Source organism: Lepidochelys kempii, chromosome 7 (genome assembly GCF_965140285.1).
Source record: "Lepidochelys kempii isolate rLepKem1 chromosome 7, rLepKem1.hap1, whole genome shotgun sequence".
NCBI classification, from domain to species: Eukaryota; Metazoa; Chordata; order Testudines; family Cheloniidae; genus Lepidochelys; species Lepidochelys kempii.
In genome coordinates this window covers 54,932,635-54,959,960 of record NC_136386.1, presented here as the reverse complement: position 1 = coordinate 54,959,960, position 27,326 = coordinate 54,932,635, and the positions used below count along the sequence as shown (strand labels likewise).

Below are 27,326 nucleotides of genomic sequence, written 5' to 3'. Positions count from 1 at the left end.
TAATTCCCTATCCCCTCCCTCCCTTCAACTCCGGCAGTGAGATTCAGTTTCCTAGCAGCCTCCTCTCCCCACTGTGGCATTCAGAGCTGTTATCTGTGCCGGGAGGCAGAGAGCATCCCCTGGACTGTAGCTGCGCTCCAAGAAGAATAGCATTTACAGCCATTCCCAACAATGGGCTGTGCCACTCTCTGAGCCATGTCACCAGATGAGCAGTATAAAAGAGAGAGAGAGACCAAGCCTACACGCATCCAGTGCTCAGCCAGTCAGGACTCCCCTGACAAAGGGGCTCCTTGACTCTGACAAGTTCCCTTCAAGTTACTCGTCTTCTCCAGCTTTGAATTTCTGTCTCCAGGCAGTTTGCACCAGCAAGTGAATTAAAAGCAAATCACTCCCTGGTGAACCGCCATGAGCTCCTCCCGGTTAAACAACAGAGCCGAGAGCCACTTTCGAGCCCAGGAGGAGCACGAGCTAGAGACCCTGGGGAAGAAAGCATGGGACAATCCAGTTTACAATGGCTCCCCCTCTGCCTCTCTGAAGATCCGAGCCATCTACAACCCCAAGGCCATTCTGGAGAACCCATACGAGAACATTGAGAAGCTGGGGGACTCCCTTCCCTACCAAGAAGAGAGGAAAAAGGCAGAGGATGTAAAGAAGAAACCCTTGCCCAGGTGCTGCTTCTATGTCTTCAAAGGCATCCGAGGTAAAACTTTGGGGTCTGGTTAGAATGTGTTTATAAACCCATGTGAAGAGCAGCCCTGGGAGCTGAGAGCCATAGAGCAGCTGTATAACATGGAAAGCTGCACATAGCCATACTGAGCACTCCTAGTCTAATGTGCTCTGTCTGAGGTCAGGCAATAAATCTGTGTCAGCTCCAGGGACAGAACCCAGAAGTCCTGATCCCATGCTCCCTGCCTTATCTCTGAGGTGTAGCCATTGTCCCCATTTTACAGATGGGGACACTGAGGTGCAGAAAGGCTAAGGGGCTTGCTTGAGGTCACAGCCTAGAATAGAACCTAGGTGTTCTGATTCCAAACCCCGACTCTAGGAATTAGACAATAAGCCCTCCCTAGATGTTTTTTATTCTAGAGGGGATAGTCGTGACCCCTATATCAACACTTTCTATATATACATGTATATAAAACTGGAAGATGAAAAGCCACCACACTATTGGGCTGTGGGGATTAATCTATAGGGACTGAGCATAAGAGCTATATGTACATAGCTTTGCTAAAAGATAACTGAGGTGGGGGACACATAGGGAGAGGGGAATTGTTTAGGCTGGCACAAGGGGCTAGATGGAACAGTAAGGGGGCTAAAAGCTGGAAACACTCATTTAGGCTGCATCTTGGGGCAGCTCCCGGCAGTGGGATCTAGTCCATTTCCGAGTATCTCCCAACAGAAGGGGTGAAGCCCCATGGCTTGAGAAATTAAACACCAGGCTGGAGAATGCATTAAACTGTAGGGAAAATCCCTGCACTGGTGGCCAATGAACTGGCAACATAACCAAGCAGGGTTTTCCCCCCACTGTAAATTCTGTGGCGTTCTAATCACGGTTTCTAATATAACCCTTGTGCAAATGTACCCACTGTAACATACGGGTGTGTAAATCATAGATATGCAGGGCTGGACGGGACCTCAAGAGGTCGTCTAGTCCATTCCCTGCACTGAGGTAGGATTGAGTACGTCTAGAGCATCCCTGACAAGTGTTTGTCTAAACTGTTCTTGTCTAGACCAGCTGTATGATGTCTATAGGTTATATTATCAAAGATTTCTGGGCTGCCATTTAGAGCGAGATCCAACACCCATTGAGTCTTCCCACTGATTTTGATAGGAGTTGGATTGGGTCTCTAGAGCAATTGATGGCATCCCTCAATGGCGCTGGGATGTAGATCTCCCTTGGCCCAGTAGCACAACTGGAAACAGAGGCTGAGAGAGGAGGAATGTGCCTACAGGGGATGGTAGGCTAATGCATTATTTACTTTGTTTTATTCTGAGGTCTGCAGTCCCCACAGGACTCCTCCTTTGTTCGGGGTGCTGTGACATAATTACAGTGTGATGCTTGAAAACCAAGAGATCAAGCATTCCAAAACACAAATCCCTTTCCAGATACAATCTCTGTGTAATGCTGATGTCAAAGAAATGAGAATGAAAACCCCTATGGTACCATCATGTCCTCCCCTCCCTCCCTGACTAATCCAGTACTGCCCCCTGTAGGCAAAGATTACCCATGTACAGAGCAGTGCCCATCAGGATCTGATCCAAAGCCAGAGGAAATCAAAAGAAAACCTCCCATTGACTTCAGTGGGCTTTGGCTCAGTCCTTAATGTATAGTCTAGTAATGACATTTGACCTGCTGCTAGCCTTTTGCATCCTCACAGTACTTGCAGATACTAATTTAATTAATTTTCACTGCACCTTATACATGGATCAGAGTAGCAGCCGTGTTAGTCTGTATTCGCAAAAACAAAAGGAGTACTTGTGGCACCTTAGAGACTAACCAATTTATTTGAGCATAAGCTTTCGTGAGCTACAGCTCGCTTCATCGGATGCACAGTCTCTAAGGTGCCACAAGTACTCCTTTTGTTTTTGCTTATACATGGAGAAACTGCTTATAATGCAGGGCTCGCCTGGTCTTGAGTCTCCTTCCATCCTGTCCCGCGGGAGGAAGCTGATGATGTGAAGAACAATTTAAATTTTTTTATTAAAGCTAATGTTTAAAAAATTGTATAATACATAGGTTGGGAAAAGAGTGTCTGTACATCTGGGAATAGTGCTCAGATTATCCACAAATATAAAGTTAGTTTTTAAAAGTCATATGATACATAGAGTACATAATCAGCAATAACCCAAATTTAGGTGACTAGATTTAACAATGCAGTTTAGATATTAGAATCTAACTACTCAGGTACATCACTCAAGAAAAGTTGTACAGGGATTTGGTTGTGGAAAGCAAAATATATGAATGAGTGGCAGTTGTCCTGCAATAATTGAGAATTAGGTTGGTTGTCTATTTAGAAAATACAATACACGGGAAAACAAAGTCTTGATAGAACTCAGTCCCCAACACAGCCATCTCAGCAGCTTTCCAGTCGGCAGAAGTGTCCAGAGGAGAGCCAGGCAGTGGGACAGGCCAGGTAGTGGGTGCATCTGGGGAAAGGCGTGTTTTCTAAGCCGTAGGTTAAAGTTGGGACTTGGCTTGGATGGCTTTAAAACTCGGGAAGAGTCCATGTCCTTGAAGAAGCTGTCCCCATCAGTGCAAACATCGTCTGGGAAGGAGTTCTGCTACATGGGTTTGTTCCATAGAGGGAGGATGGGCTAGTGGTTTGGGGGCCAACCTGGGATTTTTGAGATCCTGTTTGAATTCCAGGTTCTCCGATGGCCTTCCTGAGTGACTCGGGCAAGCCACATTGCCTCTCCAGGCCATAGTTCCCCATCTGCAAGGATAGGAGGGTGGCTCTGCCCACCAGGAAGGGGGAGGATTGTGAGGTGCTTAGACACTGTGCTAATAGGAGCCTTGGGTAGGTAGATCCTTGGGGATAGGAGCTGAGCCAATCTCCAAATCCTAGCTCTTTGATTGCACTGGGGATCATGCTCATCTTTGTCTTGACATTTCTTTTTATGGGCCATATCCTCAGCTGGTGTAAATCAGTGCCAATTGACCCCTACTGAGGAGCTTGTCCTCTTTATTTCCCCACCTCTGCCACTCTTTCCTTAATAATCCTCTGTCTCTTCTCCCTTGTTTCCCACTGCCCCACGATTTGGCAGACTCCTGGGGGATCTCTTAGCTGACAAACAGGCACAGTGTTATTGACCTTCTCCGTCCAAACACGCACCGGAACATACGTCATCCTGCCTGGGAGTCAGCTCAGCTTTTCCCCATTGAGGGCCCCTGGCGTGGGTACTCCTTACAGCTGCTGTGTCCCGTGCGCCCAGAACCCAGTGTTGGGTTGGTTGGTTGGTGGTGGTGTTTGCAGATGTATTGTGCTTGCTGAAAGGGGAGCTTTAGCGAAAGAATTACTGAGCAGTGCACAACCTGCTCTGGGATGCAGGGGAGACAAGATCCCCAGCTGGTCTGAATCAAGGTAGCTCCAGTGAAGTCAATGGAGAGGTCCCAATTTACATCAGCTGAGGATCTGGCCCATTGACTGAATGGGTTTTGGGGGCAGATGAGTAGCAGGCTTTTGGGATCCTTTCTCTTCTACCCTGTTCTTAAGCCCCATGGCCTGTGCCCCAGCCTGTGTTTGAAGGCGTGGCCACAGCTCCACACTGGACCCCTCAGGACAGATGCGTCATTGACTAGGGTCTGGTCTCTTGAGAGCAGTGCAAAGTGCTTCCATTCCCTGCTCTCCAAGGATGAGGCAGCCCGCTGGCTTCTCCTGAACACTCATACTGCAACAGGTCCATTTTCCGTCACACCATCCCTTTCTGCTGAAGTCATTACACTTCACAGAACCACAGAGGTTTTGCCAAAATTTCATTCTGGGAGGGGAAAAGGGAGCAGGATGGGAGAGTTTGGACAGTGCTGAAATGTCATGTTTTGATGCTTTCAAAGTGAAACATTTTGATTTTTCAGTTTGCAGAGAACTTTCGCTTCAATTTTTGTAATGGGTACATTGTAGCCTACACGTTTGAAAAGGCGACATCAAACCGGAACATTCTGATCAATTCAAAACAGTTTTTTTCCTGGGAATTTGAGGGTTTGTTCCTAATTGCAACAAAGACAAATGTCAAAATCTCAATCTTTCGGGAAACAGGGTATTCATGTCCTCGCAGCTCTACTTGCTCTTGTTATTAACATTACCTGTAGCAATCCTTTCACCTCTGGCATCCAAAGATTTCAAAGCACTTGATAATCATTGATTCACTTTCCTGTGAAGCCGCTAAGGGAGATATATGTACTGACACTTGGAAAGCGATCCAGAGCCCTCCATGGCAACTTGAGAGCTATCTCAGAGGAAAGACCAACCCTGTAGTCCTTATTCCAGCCCACACTGGTTTGAGGAGATGTTTAGCTTGAGTTAGGATGGAGCAAACCCCATGTCCTGTGCACAGGAGCCTGTTGCGGGTTGCCAGAGCAGATTGAAATGCCCCAGCTGACCCTATTGCACTTCTTCACATGTGCACAGAACATTAGGGCAGCAAGCAAAGGCCTGGTGGTGAGATGAGGCCCCATCTGCGTGGTGGAGAGCCAGCCCTTTAACCCTTTACTGCCTGGTGGTGTTTGTTGATTGTTACAGTAGGGCTTAGTGGCCTCACTGTGCTAGGTGCTGTACAAACACAGAAGGTATCCCAGCTCGAGGAGATATACCCATGCTAGCGCAGTGAAAAGAGAGTATGGCCACTGCGGTCCCAGTGGCCAGCTGCCCCGAGTACATGCCTATGGTCTCAGATGGGATTGTACTTGGATCAGCTAGCCTGTCCCGTCACTCATGCCGCTGCAGCTACACCCTGTTTTTAGGGCGCTAGTTCCATCAGAGCTAGCGCAGGGAAATTCCAGCTTGAGGAGACGTATGCTCCCAGCTCGCAGCATAGACATACCATTAGAAAGAGCCAGTACCTGCTCTGAAGAGCTTGCAGTCTAAATAGACGAGACAGGCACAGGGAGTATTGTCCCTATTTCAGAGATGGGAAACTGAGGCACAGAGTGACTTGGTCAAGGTCACACAGAGAGTTTAGGGCATAGCCAGGAATTGAACCCCAATCTCTTGAATCCCTCTCCAGTGCCTTAAGCGCATAACCTCTTTTCCTCCTTGTGGCTGAGCTGTTCCTCACATCCAGGGTTTTGTTTGACCTGGTAGAGCTGTGAAATTTTGCTCCAGATGTAGATTTGGCTTCCACTCCCTCCTCCACCCCCCATAGCTCAGGGGCGTTTGCATGCAGGGTTTTGATGTGAAACCCATCTCTGGCTTGGAGACACCTCAAGACACGCGAACGCACAGTTGGCCTCAAAGTGCATGTGACCCAGTGAGGCAAACAGCAAACTGTCCGGGCTGCTGCTCTGAAAGGCAGAGACCGGCATGTGATGATGCAGAGCAGAATGCTTTCCACTCTGCTCAGCGGCCGTGAACAGCAGGGAGCGAGTGCACGGCACTGCACCACGTTGGCACACTCCAGCCCGAATGCCCATCCTCTTTCTGTCAGAGAGCACTCAGGATATTCAGGCTTTGATCAGGCGGAGCTGTGCCCATCTCTCTGCCCCAGGTGTGTACAAGGGCTGGGACCGTATGAAAGGAGCGAGAACCATTGAGATTGCTGATGTGGATTAAGCCGCTCAGCTTTCAAGTGGAAGTTTAGACATGTGTGGGTGAAAGTTTGAGTGATCACACAAAGGGCCCATTAGAGAGAGAATGAGCAAGTGCTTTAATGGACTCAGGCAGTTCATTAGCTGTGTGCTGTCAGGGTCCTTGGAGGAAAAAGCTCTGTTCGTCCTGATCAAGCATTAGGCAATGCTCAGTGAGCTGCTTCCACCATGTCAAGTGCACAGGGGCTCAAGACACAGAATTAGCTCCTTGGGGCCAGCTCCTCCAGGGTGTAAATTGCATTGAAGTCAATCGAGCCACATCAGCTGGCACCCGTGGAGGAGCTGGGCCTCGATTTCCTGCAGCCCCAGGGTTTGGGGTCAAGGTGTTTGATTCAAGATCATCTCCTCCAGGGGCTCCTCCGGGTTTGTGCATTGCCCAGGCCCAGAGATTTTGGGTGTCGTCAGAGAGACGCAGTAAGGCCCGTGCTGACCCTGGATGCAGTTCAGCTAGGGAAGTCCTGCCTGGATGGCCAGTGTCATCACGTGGACATGTGAGGCTGCCTGTCAGGTGCCCCCTTCCCACCCTGCCAGGCACTTGCTTTTCCATACAGAGACCTGGCAGAACCAGCATCCCACTGAGCTGCCACCACTCAGACTGACGGGGCTTGGTCTGCCTCCTGCCAACCCCCCATCTATGGGCTGGCCATCACACAGGGAGAATATTCTCCTGCGGCCTTTGCGGAGCCCTGATGGGGAGGGCAGGGGACAGAGAAGGAGGCTAGAGGCAGGAGGGAGGGACTGACGGGGCCTGATGGAGACAGGGAGAAGCACTGAGGAGCTCAGTTGAGAGGGCAGGGGAGTGGTGTTGTGCAGACTGATGGTGCAGATGGGGACACGATTACCAACAGGGAAGAGAGGGTGACTGACTAGACATGTCCCGCTGGATCAGGGCTGAGGCGTGCTGTCAGCATGGGATGGACAAGCCTGTCAGATGGCCCCACTTGGGTTGTCAACAGTAGGGCCTCAATGAGGCCCCTTCAGCATGAAAAGCATGAGTCTCCCCCACGTGAGCTAAAGGAACAACCCCCTTCAGCTGGCACATTAGTTGATTCGTATCCTCTTATATGGACCAGCTACTAGATGAGCACAAAGACCCAGGGTCTGCTGGGATCAGTGACACTTTCACCGCCCTGCCTGTACCACATCACTTTATTCAGTGGGGCTGTGATGCCAACAGTTTCCAAGGGCCTTTCTATGGGCATTGAGCAGCTAACTCCTCTGACAATCTTGCCCTAAATTCACCTGATGCTGCTTTATGCTTAACAGGCCTCTGGGGGACAACTCTGACTGAGAATACTGCTGAAGACCGAGAGCTGTATGTAAAGACCACGCTGCGAGAGCTGCTGGTTTATGTCATCTTCTTGGTGGATATCTGCCTACGTGAGTAGCTGTCCAGATGGCTCAAGGGTGGGTCTGTCTGTGTGTGTAACTCTGTTTGGGAGGGTTTATGTTTTGGACATCTTGGCTCTAATTTATGGGATGTTTAATATCTTGTATGCGCACCTAGAGCTCTGGAGGGCACATTCTTAACTAAATCAGTAAAATATCGACATCATGTAACAGTAGAGAGAAAAATACCTAATTTATTTCACAGCTGGCCAATGCCAGATCTTGGTAATCTTTAAAACAGCTTGGAATTTTTTCATCAAAATGGTCAGCATACAAATGTTCTTGTGCGTTGACCTTTTACAGGTTTTTTTTTTTTTTTTTGGTTGGGGAGGGGGAGAGAGAAACATTTTTGGCTTTCAAAAAACTGTTCAATTTTTTGAAAAACATCCTCACAGTTTGGGGGTTTCGCAATTCAGTTTTTCGCTGACACAAAAGTTCATAGGAAATTTTGGGGGGAAATCAAGAAAAAATTTACCCGGGGGAGAGGAGAGGGCATTTTTGACTAGCTCTAGTGGTGATTCTCTAAGCTCCCATGGCACCATCCATCCAGCGGTCCCAACAGCCTCTGCAGACAATTACCTAACCCTCACCAAGTTCCCTGCATGGGCGTTAAGTACCACCAGACAAAGTCGTAGGTGTTGGTAAGTAGTTAAGGGGTCTGAGTTTCAGAAGGGCTGAGACCCACATCTCCAGGTGGCTTTTGCAGGAGCAGCAGTTGCACAGGACCTCTGAAAATGATGGCCTAAGCACCGTGTCTGAGTTCAGACGGCAAATTGAGGGCAGAGAACCCAGGAATCCTGGTGGCCACTGTCCCATTCTAACAACTGCAGTGCATTCACTGATTCTTCTTTCTGGGATTGTCAGAGAAGCAAACCCCCAGCTGGCTCCTGAGAGAAGCACATATCTCGAAGGAGTCCTGCACAAGATGAGCCGAAGGGTATTTATTCACTTCAGAGTTGCCCAGGCTCTTACCCAGGTGTCTCCCATAACTCCCATCCACACGCAAAACCCTCACACCCGACTTTGGTGGTGCTTGCAGCCAGGGCTGCCCAGAGGATTCAGGGGGCCTGGAGTCTTCGGTGACGGGTCCTTCACTCCGGGTGTGTTTGGCGGCACTGAAGGACCCGTCGCCGAAGTGCAGCTGAAAACTCTTGTGGGGGCCCCTGCGGGGCCTGGGACCTGGGGCAAATTGCCCCACTTGTGCCCCCCCCTCCTCCCTGGACGGCCCTGCTTGCAGCCTGAGCTATCTGCCCAGCCAGGGCTATTGGCTAAAACCTGAGTGAGGCTTTCATGTGGGCTGGTAACCCGCCCACTTCGCAGTGTGGACACAGGCTAAACCATTGCAATGCTGATTAGTCCTTCCTTCAGCGCCTTCCCGCGATTCCCTCCATCTAGCCAGAAGGACCAACAAGTTCTCCCACAACTCACTGGGAAAGAATCAGAGCAGCTCAGAAAACTGCAGCACAAGAAGCTATGGAGTGTACCGATGACACACCCAGGGAAGCACAACCCCCATGAGGACACAGAGTCTCGGGTATGGCTTTGCGGCGTGACTGCTCACACCCAGGTGCCACTCGCCCAAGAAGACATACCCTGAGTGCAGGGGGCCCTCCGCATCTCAGACATCAGCACAAGGCCTCTGCACTAGGTGACTTGACATCTGCTGCTTTTAAGCCAGGCTTCCCAGACCTCAGTGCAAGCTCTGGCCATTAACCTCTAACAAGCCACTGGGGATTTGCACAAGAGCCCCTCCTCAGATTTGTGCCAGGAAGCTCTGTAAGGGCAAAGGACAAATGCAAACAGCCAGGTCTCGAAGCTTCCTGGAATCTGAGCCACATTGTTCAAACCCACGCAGGGAGCTGATGTTTCCCCTTTAAATCTCAAAGGGCCACGTGGGAATGGGTGGTTAGGATGATAACGGGAATGGCAGCTCACATTGTCCTCGGGAGTGGATTTAATGCAGCTCTGTACCGAATACTAATGTGCTTTGTGTGGGCAGAACAATTGCTGTTTGCTTTGGGAAGGTTCATTGTTATCTCAAAGGAGCACCTGTGGCATTGCATGGTGCAGTGGATTATATTTCATGCACCCCATGACAGAACAGATACACAAAGGTACCAAACGGGGTGGTTATCGCTCAGGCACAGGGGGATGGCATCCCAATCAGTCTTCCAGTGTGACTGAGACATGCACCTATTCTGAGTCATGAAGAAGTCTGTTTTTGAACATTGGTTGCTTTTTTAGGAAGCCCTTTCATTGGGGGACAGGTTTTACGATTTGCAGTGTTTGATTCTTTGCCTGGGAGAGAAGTGTGCATGTGTTGTTTGTGTTAGATCCCACTCAAAGGTCTGGATCCTTGTTGGGTGAAAACTAATCTAAAGCTTCCCACCAAGGGAAGTCCCTTGAAGTCTTCAAATCCAGGCTGGATGCCTCTCTAGCCAAGCATAAGTTCTTGGGCTCAATACAGGGGAAATGGGGTGAAATTCTCTGACCTGGGATATGCAGGAGGTCAGACTAGATGATCGAACAGCCTTGGAATCTATGCACTTATGACTCCTAGGACTTGAACGATGGCTATGCCCAGCAAAATGCCTGTGTAAGACAGTGGATGAGTAAGCAGAAAGAAACAGAGCTGTAATCGGCAAGGTTTCTTCATCAACGTATAACCACCATCAGCTTAGTCATCACCAGGGATTAAACCCTGGCTCCTCAAAAAGCTTAGACCATGAGCCTCTGCAGCGGATGCTAAATGTCTATGCCACTTGGGTGCATATGTAACCCTAAGGAGTCCCATTGACTTCCTGGATCAGAGGGTGGAGCAGGTCCCTGGAGAAAGGCCAGGGGAGCTGGAAAGGAATGGTGACTGTGTCCCATTTCCTTTTCCAGGCTGCCCCTTATTCGGGGTGAGCTGTAAAGTGTCAGCCCTGCCCACACAGCAGATAGGTTGGCTGCTGCTGTTTTCAAGCATTGTCACCCTTTACAAGTTTAGGTGCTTCTGTATGGTAAAAAGGAGGCCCTTTTAAACCTGTCCATCTGGGGTGCTTGCATACAACCTGCTGCTCTGGAGAAGCCCAGTAAGTCAAGCCACTGCTGCTCTGAAATGAATTTCATCCCCAGTGAGAGAGGCCTCTCTGAATTCAGAAATATATTTGCTGAGGACTTTGGAGAGTCCCTGAGCATCACATTTTTCTCTTCCTTCTGCATTCTCTCCTCTTTTCTCCCAAACTCACCTCTACTAAGGTAGAGCTGATATTAATGTTAGTCTCTAATATTTATGTGCAAGGGAACCATCCCCCTCTCTCCTGTTTTCTCCTAGTGACTTATGGAATGACCAGTACAAATGCCTATTACTACACCAAAGTGATGTCCAACCTCTTCCTGCATACCCCTTCAGACAGCGGGGTCTCCTTCCAGTCCATCGGTAGCATGGCTGAGTTCTGGGGGGTGAGTACAACCAAGTATGGTCCCCAGGTTCTGGGAAAGGGAAATTTCCCCACACTGATGCCATGTAATCCATTTCTGTGCTGGCCCATGTCCCTCTGGGCAGTGTGTGGTTGCTCCATTTGCTTCTGCCTGTTGATTGACTTCTGTGACTGTCCATGTTAGTTCACTTCCTGTGTGAACAGTAGAAATTTCACTGTCATTTGCACACATAAAATTCACCAGCCATTTCTAGCTATTTGAGCACAGGAATTATTCCCACTACTGTGTGGCCTAGAGGCCCTGAGATGAGAGCCCCATTGCGCTAGGCACTGTACAGACACATGGTGAAACAGTCCCTGCCTCAAAGAACTTGCAACCAAAATAGAGAAGACAGACAAAAGATGGGAGAAAGGAAGTGCTATTATCCCCATTTTACAGATGGGGAACTGAGATGCAGAGAAGCTAAGTGACTTGTCCAAGGTCCCACAGGAAGTCTATAGCAGAGCTGGGAATTGGACCTGGAGCTTCTGCATCTTTCTCCAGTGCTTTAACAAGAAGCAGGTTCTGATTTATGTGTGATAACCACATGCCTAACCAGCTTGAAAATCAGGCCCTGGCTCTCAGCCTAGCTAGACAGCTGAGGGAATTTGATTGCAAGTCCCTGTAGCTTTCATCAGAATAACAAATAATGATGGAACAGGTGCATAGGATCCATCGGATTTCTGCTAAAGAACAAGCTGAGAAATGATATGGCACAAGCAGTGTGAATGCTGGTGAGACACCACAACCTCTTGTGTTGATCAGACACCTAGAAATAGCTTGTAACGAGTTGCCTTTGTCTGTCTCTGCCATTTAAAAGCCTACCATGAGCTAAGGATCTGCCTTTCCCCCACTGCACCTGGGCATTGGTTCACCATTTTCCATCCTATCCTCCCCTTTTCCAAAGGCATCCCCCTTCCATCTAACCATGATACAGCTGATACCACCCCACTATTTAGCAATACGGGGAGGGCATCATGAGAAGCTGACACCTGGTTGTGACCCCCAGGTGAAGACCCCTGCCCAGGGGCATCCCATTGGGTGGTTGCCTTGAGCCAGATGTCTGATTCCTCTTCTTTTGCAGTATGCCCAAGGCCCATTGCTGGATAGCTTGTACTGGACCAAATGGTACAACAATGAGTCACTAGCTCACAGCACCCAGTCCTACATCTACTATGAGAATCTGCTGCTCGGTGTCCCACGTCTGCGCCAGCTGAAGGTGAAGAACAACTCATGCGTGGTGCATGACAACTTTAAGGAGGACATTTCAGGCTGCTATGATGTGTACTCTGAGGACAAGGAGGAAAGAGTCCCCTTCGGGCTCATCAATGGAACCGCGTAAGTGCACCCCTCCGACCAAACTCCTTTGCATTGGAAAATCTTTGATTGACTTTTGCCGGCATTTTGGCCAACTTTTGCTAAAATACCATGTGAAAGGCTAGTCCCATGGGCAACAGGATGTTGGGGGTGAGAATCCCGTGTAGGCCTGCAGAGTTCTTTCCCTCTGACTCCCACTGGCAGCGAGACCAGGTGGGTCCTGTTGGCTCCAGACCAAGGACATTAAGAAAGCTTCGGTGTCTCTCTGAGGCTGGAGCAGAAGAGGTTCCTGCTGGGAAAAACCCTAGGAACCTCCATGCTCAGGAGAAAACTTAGGTTGAGACTCTTGTATTTGTAGTTTAAGTTGATGAAGACACCGTCCTGAGAGAGAATATTTTTGGACCAGATGCAGTGAGGGCACAAAACCCACTACTTCCCCTATAATATCTGTGACCCATGAGAAAGAACCAAGTCCCATAGGTCTTGATAGCCTGTTCTCAGCCCAACCCCAGATGTTAGGATCATTCAGTTAAGAACTGGGACTTCTGGATGCTTATCTGAACTGAACCAAACCTGCAAAACGTTTTGAAGTTCACCTGCTATTAGACTGTATGATTTCCTCACCCTTGGTTCGTATTAGGATACTGGTTGTGGAGTTGCCGTGTTATAGTCCTAGAATATTGAGATGTGATCATTTTGATTAACACTGTACGTGACTAGGTCAGTAAGGTGAACTTGCTGTATACTGGGTTATGACACTTGTCTGTCTGAATGCATTGTTCTATCTTAAGACAGTGGGAGAAACAAGCAGGGAAGCCACACAATGGACCCTGGTAAGCAACCTCTGAGCAAACTCTTGCAGGGTAATTACAAGACAGAGGGGGAAACTATTAGTTTTGGGGATTCTATATCCTGTCTCCAGCAAGTTGCAAGGCTTGTTCTGCCAGTGCTGGGATTAGCAGGTCAGTGAGCCAGACACAGTTAAAAAAGTAACTTGGTCTTTGGGAAGCAGGGTGATCAAAAGGACTTGACCGTTTTTTTTAAAGAAAACTCTCCGTGAAGGGGAGGAGTCGGGGGAGAACTGGTTTGTAAGTTACAGGAAGAGACTGTCACGCACACCTGAACAGTCTTGGGTGGCTCTGCTGGAAGTTTAGATCTGCCAAGGTCCCCATGTGGAAGACGAATAGATCCCTGGTATGCTAGACACGCGCATTGTCTGTTCATTGTTTTCAGGTCTGTTCTCTCTCTAATGCTGTAGTTCTACCTAAATCATACTTTGCTTTAAAGAAGGCTGCCTGGTCATTGGGCAGCACCACTGTCATTGCTGCTGGAGGGAACAGAATGGCAGGCGCTGAAGGTAAACCAGGCCTGCTGCCTATTTGAGGGTGATCACAGGGGGCTGTGGCCAGGGCTCAGTCTGAGAGTGGAAGACTCACATGATTCCACCCTGAGAAATGTGATAGGTAAAGGCCAGCTGGGGTCAGCGGCGTGACTAGTCCTGGGATGGCCAATGCCTTGTAGCAGTGGCTGTGATTGGGGGTCCCTGTTGTGTTAGGTGCCAGATAGCAACACAATGCAAGACAGCCCCAGCCCTGAAGAGCTTGCAGTCTAAACACTCCAGTGTGGCAAAGGACAGGAGGAGAAGTGGTTTGCCCCAGGCCACCCAGTGGGACAGCTGTTCCCCTGAGTTCTAACTCTGTGCACTAGCCATTGGGTCATGTTGCCTCTCAAGGGTTGCTTGTGGATTTCCCTGTGTAGGTGGAGGTACCATTCTGAGGAAGAACTGGGTGGCTCATCCCACTGGGGTCGACTAACCAGCTATAGTGGGGGAGGATATTACATAGACCTCAAGCTGACCCGGGAGGAGAGTGCGGAAGCCCTGCAGGTCCTGAAGGAGAAGCTGTGGCTGGACCGGGGCACCCGGGTGGTCTTCATTGACTTCTCAGTGTATAACGCAAACATCAACCTGTTCTGTGTGCTGAGGTAGGTGGAGAGCTGTGGAGACCCTTTCATCCTCAGTCCCATCGCGTAGCACTGAAAATATGACATCCACACCCTGCCCTGCCTAGGTGCCTTTAATCCAAGGTTCTCCAACCACTTTACCACATTAATAAATTCAGCCCCTGTGCCCCACTGGCGGGTAGGCTCTTATCGTCCTCCAAGCCTGCAGCAGAGACCTTGAGTGACTTGCCCTAGGTCATATAATGAGCTAAAGGCCGGGTTGGGGAGAGAACCGAGGACTCCTGGCTCCCAGTCCTCTCTAATCAGAAGGGACGGAGGAGGCATGAGTTCTGACTTTCGAGGGGGGGTGACATCTCCTTCCCTGAGCCCCTTCGCCTTTGGTGCCAGCTACTGCCATGATTCAAGCACTATAAAGACCTGCAATAGATCACTGGGTGTACGATGAACTGAGCTCAATCTCTTCCTGGTGGCTGTGTCCAGGGCAGACAGAATTATGGGTCCTAAAGTAACTATTGCCTAAGGGGAAGTATCATTTAGCTGGTAGCAAAGCACTGCTAGGAAAGTGCACGCTGGCCAGCAATAAGTAAACAGTCCGTTATACAGATGAAAATTGGACACAATCCAAATAAACTCCTGTTACATTCTCGTCCAGTCTCCCCAGGAGATCCTTCACCTGCCCAGATCCCACTCCCTCCAATGGGCCAGCAGTGTCTCGTTTTATCAGATTGGGGCCCCACTGTGCTAGGTGCTGTATGCATCCCTCGTGAGAGGCAGTGCCTGGGAGCAATGGGAGCTGCTGCGTGTGGAGCCACTTTGAAAGTCTGGTCCCACCCAGGCTAGGGACTCAGGCCCAGGTCTTCATAGGTGTTTAGGGACCAAGCACCCATTGAAATCAATGGGACCAGGCCCCTAAATACGTTTGAGGATCTGAGTGTCAGTATTATTGGTAGCTGCCACGCGGTTAATAAGGAGCCTTTATCTTACCACCATAACCACCCGCATTTCACTGGTCCCTGGTTCCCTTCTCCATGTGCACTGAGGCAGCGGAGATGAGTGAAAAAGCCAATATGTGTGCCTGACTCTCCCACACCCATGGGTTGGTAGGTGCATCAGAAGGAGGGGATGAGCCCAGTGCATTTCAAGAACATACAACAGTCTCATGGTCATTCTGGTTTCCTTCTCCCCTTCCAGGTTAGTAGTTGAATTTCCAGCCACCGGTGGTGCAATCCCCTCCTGGCAAATCCGCACGGTGAAGCTCATCCGATACGTTAGCACCTGGGACTTCTTCATTGTGGCCTGCGAGATCATCTTCTGTGTCTTCATCTTCTACTACGTGGTGGAGGAGATTCTGGAGCTGCGCATCCACAGGCTCCAGTACTTCACCAGTGTCTGGAACATCCTGGATGTGGTGGTCATACTGGTGAGCAGGGGTGGAGGTGGGGCAAAGATAGAAAAGCAAAAGGAAAGTTAAGAGCAGGGGAACTAGCCCAGACAAAACAAGAACTGGCCCAGACCTCTGCCCTAATCTCAGACTGAACCACTAGAAGGAGACAATCACATGCACTAAGGCTGTGACTTTCAATAGCAGTTAGGTGCCTTTGCAGATCTCTCCTTGAGCACGTGCATGGATGGATGAGGAGCTAAGCCAGTGTGTTCCTACCACCTCCCTGTATTGCCAGTGCCTCCAGCGGAATAGCCCCATGGACTGATATTAAGAAGTTCTCTGACGTTTTTAGCCCCAGTCCCCAGTGAACCTGGAGGTCCAGCGGTAATGCAGGCTGTTTCCTCTTGTCAGCTGTCCATCGTTGCCATTGTGTTCCACATCTTTCGCACCATCGAGGTGAACAGGCTGATGGGAGAGCTGCTGAGGCACCCTGACATCTATGCAGACTTTGAGTTCCTGGCTTTCTGGCAGACCCAGTACAACAACATGAACGCAGTCAATCTGTTCTTCGCCTGGATCAAGGTACCGCATGGGCTCCTGTGAGAGATTCTGCCACCTGAACAGCACATGGGGAAAGAATCTAGCAGGCCACAGTTCAGGGGCTCTAATCTCCCCTCCCCTGGTGTGGACAGAGAGGAACAAATGCAGGTGGTAATGGGGCAGGCTAAAGGAGAGGAATATCTCTGCCTCGGGTCCCACTCTCTGCATGGAAGCCCTGCACACCACGGGGTCTGTGCTCCGGAGAGATGGGGTGCTGGGAGCTGTGGCATAGAAAAGGGGAAGTTACGGTGTTGAGCACCATGTAATTTTATCCCAACTATAGAAAAAAATCCCCCAATGTGGAAATGTTTAATTCCAATTGTTTTGCAATGAAAGGTTTAGCTTCTCGATTCAAAATGACTTTTCCTTTTGAAATGTCCTTCAATTTTATTTTTGTAAAAAATTAAATGTTAAGACCCTCCCAGCCACCCCAAAAAATTCCCCACTCGAAATCTGCCCATTAGAAAAGCCAATTCCCACAGGTGGGGGCTGGATGGAGAAATCAGAGCCCAGGCGTCAGCCTTTCTCCTGGAAAGTTCTGCATCCACAGCCCTGGAAAGACAGGTCGTCTTATCTGCACAGCAGACAAGACGTGCAGCACGGGAATTTTCCACAAACAGCCCGACCCTGCCCTGCTAGGATCTGCTCTAGGACAAAAGGGAAGGCCAGTTTCCAGACCCACTCGATCTTGGCACCTCTGCTAACGTTTTCACGGATGATAATTGGAGCCGATTTTTGTGGTGATTTTCCTGGCATGGACACACTAGGAGCTGGGCTGAGACAACCAGCTCCTTTCACATCAGTCCCCCAACAGCCATCAGCTGGTAATGACCATCGGTCAGTGCTGACCTTGCTGAATGACCATTTCAGACTCAGGCAGCGACATGCCTTTGGTACAAAGCCAACAGGTTGTACTCTGTATTCTATGCTTATCTGGCCCTCGTCACCTCAGTCAGTAATGCATTTATCCTCACAGCACCCCGGGGTGGTAGGGCAGGGCTACTATCCCCATTGCACAGATGGGGAAACTGAGGCACTGGGAGACTAAGTGTCTTGCCTAAGACTCACACAGGAAGTCTGTGGCAGGAACTGTACCCAGTCTCCCTTCTGGACACCCTAACCATTGGACCATCCCTCCTCTCTACCTTCTCTTATGCCCTGCTGCATTGTTTCTTGCAGTGATACCATTAACTTGGTGTGTGCATATATATGAGAGATGTCCCCATCTTACCTTACCCCTGTCTTTTTCCCCCCTAGATATTCAAGTACATTAGCTTTAACAAAACAATGACCCAGCTTTCCTCCACGCTGGCTCGCTGTGCCAAGGACATCCTGGGTTTTGCCATCATGTTCTTCATTGTGTTCTTTGCCTACGCCCAGCTGGGCTACCTTCTCTTTGGGACACAAGTGGAAAACTTTAGCACCTTTATTAAATGCATGTAAGTGTGTTTCTCTCTCCTTTTCCCTTCCCCGCTCACTGTTTCCTGCCACCCTTCATTCTCCGGCATCAAGTGCAGTTCTTCTCTGTGAAGACGCAGATGGGCAGTATCTTCTCAGCAGACTCGTCCCTGCGTGGGTTCAGAGTCACAGCTGCTGGTTTTAGTGAGACACCTCAGTTGTCACTGCATGTCAGTCCCTGCAGAGCCAACGCAGCTGTAGGAGAAGGAGCTGGCTCCTATTCCTTCTCATTCGTCATCAACAGAATTATCAACTGCATTCCATTTAATAGACATGAAACTTTTTTTTTACCACCTTGAAAGGAAGCATTTTGGTGGCCCTGAACTGAAGTTGTTTGCAATTTTCAGTCTTTGGGAAATTTCATGATTTCAACTTTTCAGGGCAGAATGAAAACAGATTTAGAGATGTTAGACTCCCCCCATGGAATGGAAATTCCATTTTCCAACCAGCTCTGGCTCTCCTCAGCCTTGCTGGCCCCAGTACACCCAAGCACGGTGGGATCCCCTCTAGATCCATACTGAGCTACTCAGCCCCAGCTCCAGGTGGTGTGCACTGAGCCTCCTGGCTGTGTGGGTTTTGTAGCAGGTGGGTCCTTACTTGCCTCTTGGCTACGTCGATTAGGGAAAGACTCGGGGCCTGATCCAACGTCTGTGGAAAGACTCCCATTGACTTCAAAGGGCTATGGACGAAACCATTAATGAATGATCTAACTGCACTAGTTCAAATGGGGGATCCCTTTATTGTCCCCCTAGCAGGATGATCTGTGCTGCACATGACCTGCACAAGGGCAAATTCAGCTCAGTTACACCCAGGCAGCCATACTGCAGTCATGAGGCCGGGAGGGTGCAAGTGACAGCAGCCTGCAGCTCAGTGTGTGGGCAATCACCACAGGGATTAGGAAGGGCACTTGGCTTGGGGATTTGTTTGTGGGGTGGGGAGAGAAAGAGATACAGTGATCACAGAGCAAATCCCCTCCTCCTCACACCCCCTAAATAAAACGGGGAGGAGAAATCACTGATTCATGCTAGAGCTGGAAATCCAGGGGGTTACTCCCATTAAAATTACTCAGGAAATGAGGGAGGAAGTGGGATATTTCACTTATATTAGGAAAAACTAACCCCTCCGAATGGATTCCTTTGCATCCACCTTTTCTACATCCCTTCTTGCTGAGGCTCGAAGACTCCAATTCTGTGGCTTCTAGTTTAAAGCAAAAGTCACAGCTTTCACCTCTAGGGCTCCACTCCAAATCCAGTCCAGCCAGCGGCCTCTGCCAGCTGTGTGCATCTCACTGGACAGCTGCTCAGCCTGTGCAAAATGCGTTTGAGGGCCTCAGTTCCAAGTGGCCAAATGTCCACAGGAGAAAATCCCCCAACCAGATTTGCACTGAGCCCCGCTGGCTCCAGGGTGGGCTTGGCTAGCACGTGAGGTTGAATTGGAACATGACCTCAGTCATGTTAATTCACATGATGTTTGCAGTCAGTGTAGATGGAGATGTATCTAACATCATAGCAGCAGCTCACGGTTAGCTCCGGTTCCAGTCGGACTTACCCCGGAGCAGATGACATGATGCTAGACAGGATGGAATTGTAGGTGAGTCGTGTTACTTCACTTGACTCTTCAAGGTCCTGTTCTAACACTAATGTCTAGTGAAAAGCTTCCCTCTGTGGTTGAAATTGTAGACGGGTTTTTACACAGAGCCATGCCATGCTAGCCAAACACTGCTATGGACTCCCCCTTCAGGGGCGCATAGCAGAGTTTTATTCCACAGACCTCAAGGGAGAGGAAAACCTTGTCTGTAACTGTCAGGGACCCAGGGCTGCCTGGCTGTGGCTAGTGAAATTTCATCTGCATGTTGGATGGGGCCTCACTTGGCCTCTTGTCGGTTGCTTCAATAATCCCAGCTGTAGGAGACTGATCTGGATTGTCTTTTAGCTCACACATCATCCACAGCATTGCTAATCATATGCCTGTTGCAAAATCTCTGAGTCACAGCCTACAGCTCCATTGCACCTTAACTGCTGTCACCTACACCCTTCTAATCCCATAATATTGTTCCTAGAGGCATGAGAACTACACACAATCACCATGGTTGAAATTTTCAAGGCCGGCTATGGGAAAACAGTGGGAGGCAGTGTTGCCTGGTGGAAGAGGCACTGGACTGGGGCTTGGGAGACCTGGGTTCTATTCCTGGCTCTGCTACTGGCCTGCTGGGTGACACTGGGCAGGTCATGTCCCTGGCTTGTGCCTCAGTTTCCCCATCTGTAAAATAGGGGTAATGATACCAACCTCCTTTGTAAATCACTTTGAGATCTCATGCTTTTCAGCTGCAGATCAGAGCTATTATTATATGTATGTAAATCCATCAGACAGCTTTGACAATCTCAGGCCAATCGTAGCGCTCCATTCGCCATGCTGATCAACGCAGTGTGGGCACCTCCTGCGAAACGAGACTCAACTCAACCACTAACATGTTGGCAGAACAAATGGTTTGCTCAGCTCTCGCTAGCACTGTAGACCCATCTTATGCAGAAATCTAAAGGCAGGAAATGCATGGACAGCCAATGTGATGGAAGGTGCGCAGGTAAATACGTTTCATGGGCTCAGCCCTGTGAAAATGGCCAGTGAGTCGTCTTGAAGCGTATGACTCTCTAATACGTGTCAAGCTGTGTTGCCGATACACTGCAGGCGCAGTGCTGACCTCGGGCTCTTTCCGTTCCTAGTTTCACCCAATTTCGGATCATACTTGGCGACTTTGACTACAATGCCATTGACAACGCCAACAGGGTGCTGGGGCCCATTTACTTCGTCACCTATGTCTTCTTCGTTTTCTTTGTGCTGCTGGTAAGCAAAAGGGGCTAATCTGCCTGCAATGATGATTATTGTTCCGTGCGTTGCAGCAGTGCAGACCAGACTGAGGTCAGGGCCCTGTTGGGCTAGGTGCTGGACAGACACACAGAAGGAGTCAGACAAGCACATTATTAACCTGCCCATTTTGCACATGGGGAACTGGAGCCCAGGGAGATTCAGGCCCAGATCCACGAAGGGACTTGGATATTGCCAAGGTGACATGGAATCCATGAACCCTGGGCTGGGTGTCTAGGCTCCCTATGCAAGGCCAGGGGGAGAGATCCCTTCTCCTCAGCAGGTAGAGGGGGAATTGAACCAGGGTCTCTCACATGCCCTAACCACTGAGTGAAAGGTGCTAAGGGAGGCTGCCAGCTCCTTGGCTCCCCAGACATTGTGTGGCATTAGGCACGCTCAGAGCATGCCTATCGGATTGGACCCCAAAGGTGAGATTGGCAAGAGTGCACTTATCTTCACCTGGCCTGAGGCTCACGCTGGGGCCTGGACGTAAGAAGGGCACCCAGGCGCCTGCCTGCGCCAGCGGTGTGCACATCCAGAGGCAGAAACATAGGCACCAGCAAGGCTGGGTGGCAGCTAAGTTGGGGGTTCGTGCATCGCAGGGCTGGGATGTCTACGTTTTTGTGGATTTGGGCCCAAGGCCACAGAGGGAATCCTGCAGAGCCTGGAATTGAATCTGGATGTCCTGGATCCTAATCCAGTGCCATAAGCACGAGCCCCCCCTTCCTCCCGAGAGAACACTGTGCTGGTCTATGGTCACCGTCCCCTTGCCCCGGGCCCTGTGTTTTCAGTGGGAGCATCACCGGGTGTGAACGGCTCTGTTTGTCTGATCCCTGCTGACAGATACTGTGCTGAGCAGCAGTGTTGCTGTCTGACTACAGAAAGTCACTTACAAACTGCTCCTTCTGACCTCCCCACCCCAAACGCTGCCACCGCCCCGGGGCCATAAGGGAGGAATAGAACTGGTGCGGGCAGGCCAGATGGCTCAGTCTGCTTCAGCTAGTTTCTCCTTTCTCTAGAACATGTTCCTGGCCATCATCAACGACACCTACTCAGAAGTCAAGGAGGAGCTTTCAAACCAGAAGAATGAGCTGCAGCTCTCAGACATCCTGAAGCAGGTTGTATAGAGCCCCATCACCCCCAGCTCGCTTTGTCCTAACACACCAGAGAGCGAATGCAAATCCACAGGTCCCAAATTCACATGAAATGTACCAGAGAGGGGCCTCCGCCAAGCCTCCAGATCCATCCCAGGGGAAAGGAGGAGTTCCACATCTGGAGCCAAACATGGCTGGCCCTGTTGGCCAAACTCCCAACATCCCTGAACTTTTGGGGTCTTTGAGAGCTGGGTCTGCGTTTTGTGGCTTGAGCCTCTCTCTCCCTCCAGACTCCCACATTCCCAAGCAATAGCTGCCACCAGTGCTGATCTCTCTCCTCTGTAGCATGCTCATGACCACACCCTGAAATTTACAGCACATTTGTTTCGTTCAAAAGGAAAGGTGGTTTTCTTCCACCCAAGTGAAAGAGAAGCTTGGCAGAGGAAACAGGGACTGTAGGAAGGGGCCAGGGGAAACTTATTCCTCAGACAAAGGCAGGCATGTGCGCTCCAAAACCACCTTCCCTCCAGTGCCCAACTGCAGTCAAAGTGCTTCCAGATAGCCTTGAGGTGATGCCCTCTGATCAGATCCAGGGGAGGGGGCAGACTCCAGACAGCTGATGTGAGCAGGACTCTCCTCTGGGGGCAAATCCTGAGGTCTTATTCAGATTCCACCTGGGCAGAACTCCCTCCCTCCACCCCATTGGAATCAATGAAGTGGTGCCCCTTTCTGCCTATGCGGTGTCTGCACTGGGCAGGCACCCTGTGAGTGATCGCAGTCAAGACTCTGACTTGGATGACTGCGCATCAGCAGCCGCAGCTCTCCCAGCCGAATCAGATGGAAGCCTCCCCTAGCTGAGGCTGTAGGAGGTGCGGGGAGTCTGCCCTGGCTGGAGCTCTGTGTTAAGCAGTGATGCTCCTGGCTTGGGAAGGAAGGTGGCTCAGTCAGTGAAGAAAGTCTTGCGTACACGCAAGACTAACATATCCCAGTGTTACCTGTATCATCTGGCACCTGTGCAGTGTTTCATGGCTATCTCTGCTTTGCTTCTGTCTGCCCTGCATCTCCATTAAACCTCCATGTGCATCTCTGACCCCAGGGCTATCACAAGACGCTGATGAGGCTGAAGCTGAAGAAAGAGCGGATTTCGGACGTTCAGAAGGCTCTCCAGAATGGGACAAAGGAGCTAGAGTTTGAGGATTTTAAGAACAGTTTGAAAGAGTAAGTTAGTCAGTTCAAGGGCCCCAATTTCCCAGAATGACTCTGCTTCGCTCTTTGTGAGCGGCCCCCAACGTTCATTACATTTCTGTTGCAATGCGCAGACATGAGGTCTTTCTAAACCCTAGTCATTTAAGGGCTAGATCCCTGTCCAGTGTAAATCAGCATGGCTCCATTGCTGTCACTGGAGCTGCACCAATTCAGACTGGCCACGGATCCAGCCCTACATGCCAGGCAATGGAGAGTGATACCTCCAGAAGCGAGCAGGGCTGTGCTGTGGTGCATGGGCTAGCTCTGTATCTGAGAGATGACTGGGTTGTGTCTGTGTCCTGTGCCTTTCCATGCGGAGGAGTATGCCTCTCAGGAGTGGGGTGAGGTGGTGGAAGGCAGCTGCCTCATTGTATGTCAGTTCAGATGCAGAACGTTACAAAGGGTGGTACCATCTCTTTCACATGGGCTCTTTACATTTGTCCTTTCTTTGTTGTTTTCCTTAATGTGTAAGAAATCTAGGCAGAGAGCTACCTATTGCATCTTTTATGTACAGGAAAGTACATAACAGCTTTCACATGAGCCCATATCCACTACCACTTCCCCTTGCGCCCAGCCAGCATGGCAGCAAATTCCAGCTTGCCATGTTGCTTTTCAGTGTCCTCCATATGAACCATCTCAACCTGATCTGCCCAACCTTCTAGCCACCTTTTACCCCTACCCACTCACCTTGCTTCTCCAGCCTCGGCTTTCCCTGACTTTCCACACTAGGTGAAAGAACAGTGCGTTGCCTTGATCTGTCCCACCTGTCTGGAGTTCACTCTGCTACCCCCATTAGCTATTACCTGACTATCTCCCTTCAGTCTAGGTTAATTGATTAATTTAGATTCTAAGACCTTCAGCCTGCTACCCGTGAAGCAGTTATCCACTTTTGGGCACTGGAAAAGTCCAACATTAAATTCTCACCAGCAAACCCTTCCTTTCCCCCTCCATTTAAAGCTGTATAATAAATGGGATTTTCCTGTCATTCTCATTCCTGTTTAGCTGACTTTGGGTTGTGGCTCTCATTTGAGTTGTGCAAATAATGGATTTTTCGGCTCACAGGTGGTTCTGAAAAACTGGAGCAGGGGATTGTTTTGGGTGGACCCAAAGCTTCAAATTTTTGAGCAAATCAGAAGGTTGAAGAAAATTTGGCTTGGATTTCACATTTTTACATTTTTAAAAAAAACCTATACAATTGAAAATCTTCACAACAGTCATTTTGACCCCAAAAAATCAAGAAGTTTCATCTGGAAAATGTCAAAACAAAACACTGCAACTTTTTCAGACTTTTTTCCCCACCACAATTTGGCAAAACAGACACGAATTCTCGAAACGTTTTGGGTGTTGTCAAATCTGTGGCTTTTTGCCAAATATAAAAAAGTTCCTGCCATAAAATGTCACCCAGCTCTGGTTTTTCTAACCTGCATTTAACCACAACGCGCTGCTCTTATCCCAAGGCAGGTACCTCAGTGGCACTCCCTGGTTTAGAATCTAGTAACATACTGAACTGCTCTGTCTTGTATCTTCTTGGATCCATTCTCTTTGTCTCCTGTCTTAGGCTGGGTCATGCCGAGCATGAGATCACAGCGGCCTTTTCCAGATTTGACAAAGATGGTAACCAGATCCTTGATGAAGAGGAACAGAAGCGAATGAGGCATGACCTGGAGGAGAAAAGGGTAAAGGATGGGGGTATGGGCTGAGAAGAGAACCCTTTTTTGACACAGTTCAAATCTCCAAAATTCCTTGGGTCTGATCCTGGGGCAGGCATATAAAATAAGTGGGTGCCGTGTCTGGATTCTGCATACACCGCAAGGGAAGATGACTTTTTGACAGCCTGTGTCGTTATGTATTAAATATACCTTGGTAAGTCTACAATCCAGCTTTCTGTGTCGGTGTCTCTCTTTGTCTTCTAGGTTGCTTTGAATGCAGAGATTGAAAACTTGGGGAAATCCTACGGTGATAACAACCTGGATGAGAATTTGACCCTTGTGGATGCAAAGAACAATCACATCAATAAGTCCACCAGGGTGTCTGAGGAAGAATTCCAAATGTGGGTCACTGCTGGTGCTAGTCCAGCGTCTGAAAGCAAAGGGCGTGGTTTCCTGCTGCCCTGCCCCCTCATGGAGCCACATCCACCTGTGCCTCACGGGTGTGAAATCTTTTTCCAGCATCCCCTGGTCATGCTGTTCCCCCACCGCGCACAGCAAGGCCACGCAGCGTCTGGCCCCTTTTGTGATGGAGTTCACTTATTTTGTGAACGCCTTGCTGGGAAATTTCCTGGCATGTGTCTGCATTAATCTCTCCAGATGCTGCTGCAAGGGGGGGGTCATGCTACAGACCCAGGTTAGAGGGTGGAATGGGCACCCTCAGCCCGTGGAACCAGAAGGATTTGTATAGGAGTGACCCTGATTTACACCAGTTGAGGATCTGGCCCTTATTCTCCGGGTGTGAGGATGTAGGCAGGGCAGAACTGTTTCTCCCAAAGAGGGAGCACAGTCTAGGGCTTAACGCACAGCACGGGGAGTCCGGAGATCCTGGTTCTGCCACAGTAGGCAGGATCCTGAGCCAGGCATGTAGGGCCATACTGAGACAGAGGTTGGAGCAAGACAAGGCGGCTCTGGGAGGCTCACCTCACCATGTGGGGTAATAGCTTGGCCCCATCCACATTACCTGGCCAATGGTTACCTGCCTGGGACATAATTTGTCTTAAGCATGATCACTAACCACAACTGAAAGCATAGCCACGGACCCAGAGCCTCAGCTGGTATAAATCAGCAGAGCTTCATTGACTGGGCTGAAGCTCTGCCAGCTGACACCTGTGGGGGGATCTGGCCGGGCTCTGTATGTTCTCTGCTGCTGACCCTGTCCTGTGTTATAGGGGAAGGTTCACAAAGGCTCGTGCTCTTTTCCACAGCCTCCTGCGACGGGTCCTGCAGCTGGAGCACTCCATTGGCAGCATTGTGTCCAAGATCGACTCAGTGGTGAGCAAGCTGGAGATGCTGGAGAGAAACAAACTGCAGAGGAAAGACCTGGTGGGCAAGCTGCTCGACAACATCAGCAAGGTCAGTCGTCCTCGGACAGACACCCCAGCCAGCTCCCCTGCAAGCAGGCCGTGTCCCCGTCCGACTGGCCTGAGGGTCTCTCCCTGCCTCAATGCATTGGGTCAATTAGCGGCTTGTTTTCCAAGCCCTGCTCCTAAAGGAGTGCTCAGCACTTTGAAAGAACAAGCCCTTTGCGTTAAGGGTTGATGTGACACCAAACCTCTTGCCTGCAGGGTCCCAACCCTAATGCCCAGACCACATCCACTAGTGGCACCTGGTCCATTAATTATCACCTGTACACAGACCTCTCTCTCCTGCAGAGCACTTTCAGATCCACTGCCAAACCCACAAAGGACTCTCAGAATGGCCATGTGAACACATGGGAATGCTGGGAATGCTCCAGTGAATAGACATTTGCCTGAGCATTCCCTTGGAAATGTGCATTTGCAAGACATTCTTGCAAGCAGCATTTTGCAGAAAGGAATTGCACACCTTTAAACAAGACTCTGATGAGGCTAATCGGGGCAAGCCCTTGGTGGCCCATGGAAAGTATATAGGGCTTGGAGAGGAGACCCCAATGAAAGCGCGCAGCCCAAGCAGCGCATGGCCCTGGTTCTCTCCATCGCCACAGTTGGAGCCTTTGGTAGTGTTCATGGTAAATTGTTGACAGTGCAAATGTCCATTTCTTCCCCTTGATAACAGGAGGAACAGCCCAGCCAGGAAGAACTGCTCCAGCGGAACCTAGACCCGCTGGTGAAGGAAAACCAAGAAGGCTGGGAGACAAAGCACATGCTGGGAAGCAACCTCAATGGGAGCTCTCCCCAAAATGGTAATAGCATCTACCCAAACCTGCCCAAGTCGGGGTTACCAGGCTCTCAGGTGCCCAAGAACACCTGGCCTCAGTCTAACGTGCACTTCTGACACCCATCAGAATGCTCCCATCCCACCTTGGATCCCAGGGCACTAAGTCAGTCTCAGCTGATTCCCCGTTGTTAGACTAGCCACTAAGAAGACAGACTGTACCAAAGATGTCTGTCTCAGCTGATGCAGTGCAGAATCATGGATGTTATTGTTTTTTATTTGCCAAGTTGTGTAACACCATAGATCTAGAACTCCAGGTTCAAACACCTCTGAGCTTCAAGGAAGTGTTCAGACCTGGATCCAGACTGTGCTGCTGGCTCCTATATCTCTAAATGGGTTGAACTTGTCCT

General features: G+C 49.8%; 1 protein-coding gene across 2 annotated transcripts; it reads left to right on the top strand.

Moving 5' to 3' along the window:
- The first annotated feature begins 405 nt into the window (after positions 1–405).
- On the top strand, positions 406–27,036 carry PKD2L1 (polycystin 2 like 1, transient receptor potential cation channel). 2 transcript variants are annotated; one of them, XM_073354882.1, is made up of 15 exons: positions 406–700; positions 7,568–7,681; positions 11,007–11,134; positions 12,237–12,490; positions 14,228–14,452; positions 15,623–15,851; positions 16,227–16,397; positions 17,673–17,854; positions 20,594–20,714; positions 21,755–21,853; positions 22,926–23,047; positions 24,633–24,750; positions 24,988–25,124; positions 25,989–26,136; positions 26,818–27,036. In XM_073354882.1, exons 1-15 carry the CDS (start codon positions 406–408, stop codon positions 27,034–27,036), a joined length of 2,562 nt encoding a protein of 853 aa, XP_073210983.1. The 2 variants fall into 2 exon arrangements, with proteins under 2 accessions (XP_073210983.1, XP_073210982.1); XM_073354881.1 differs by having other exon boundaries at positions 24,988–25,223.
- The last annotated feature ends 290 nt before the right edge of the window (positions 27,037–27,326 follow it).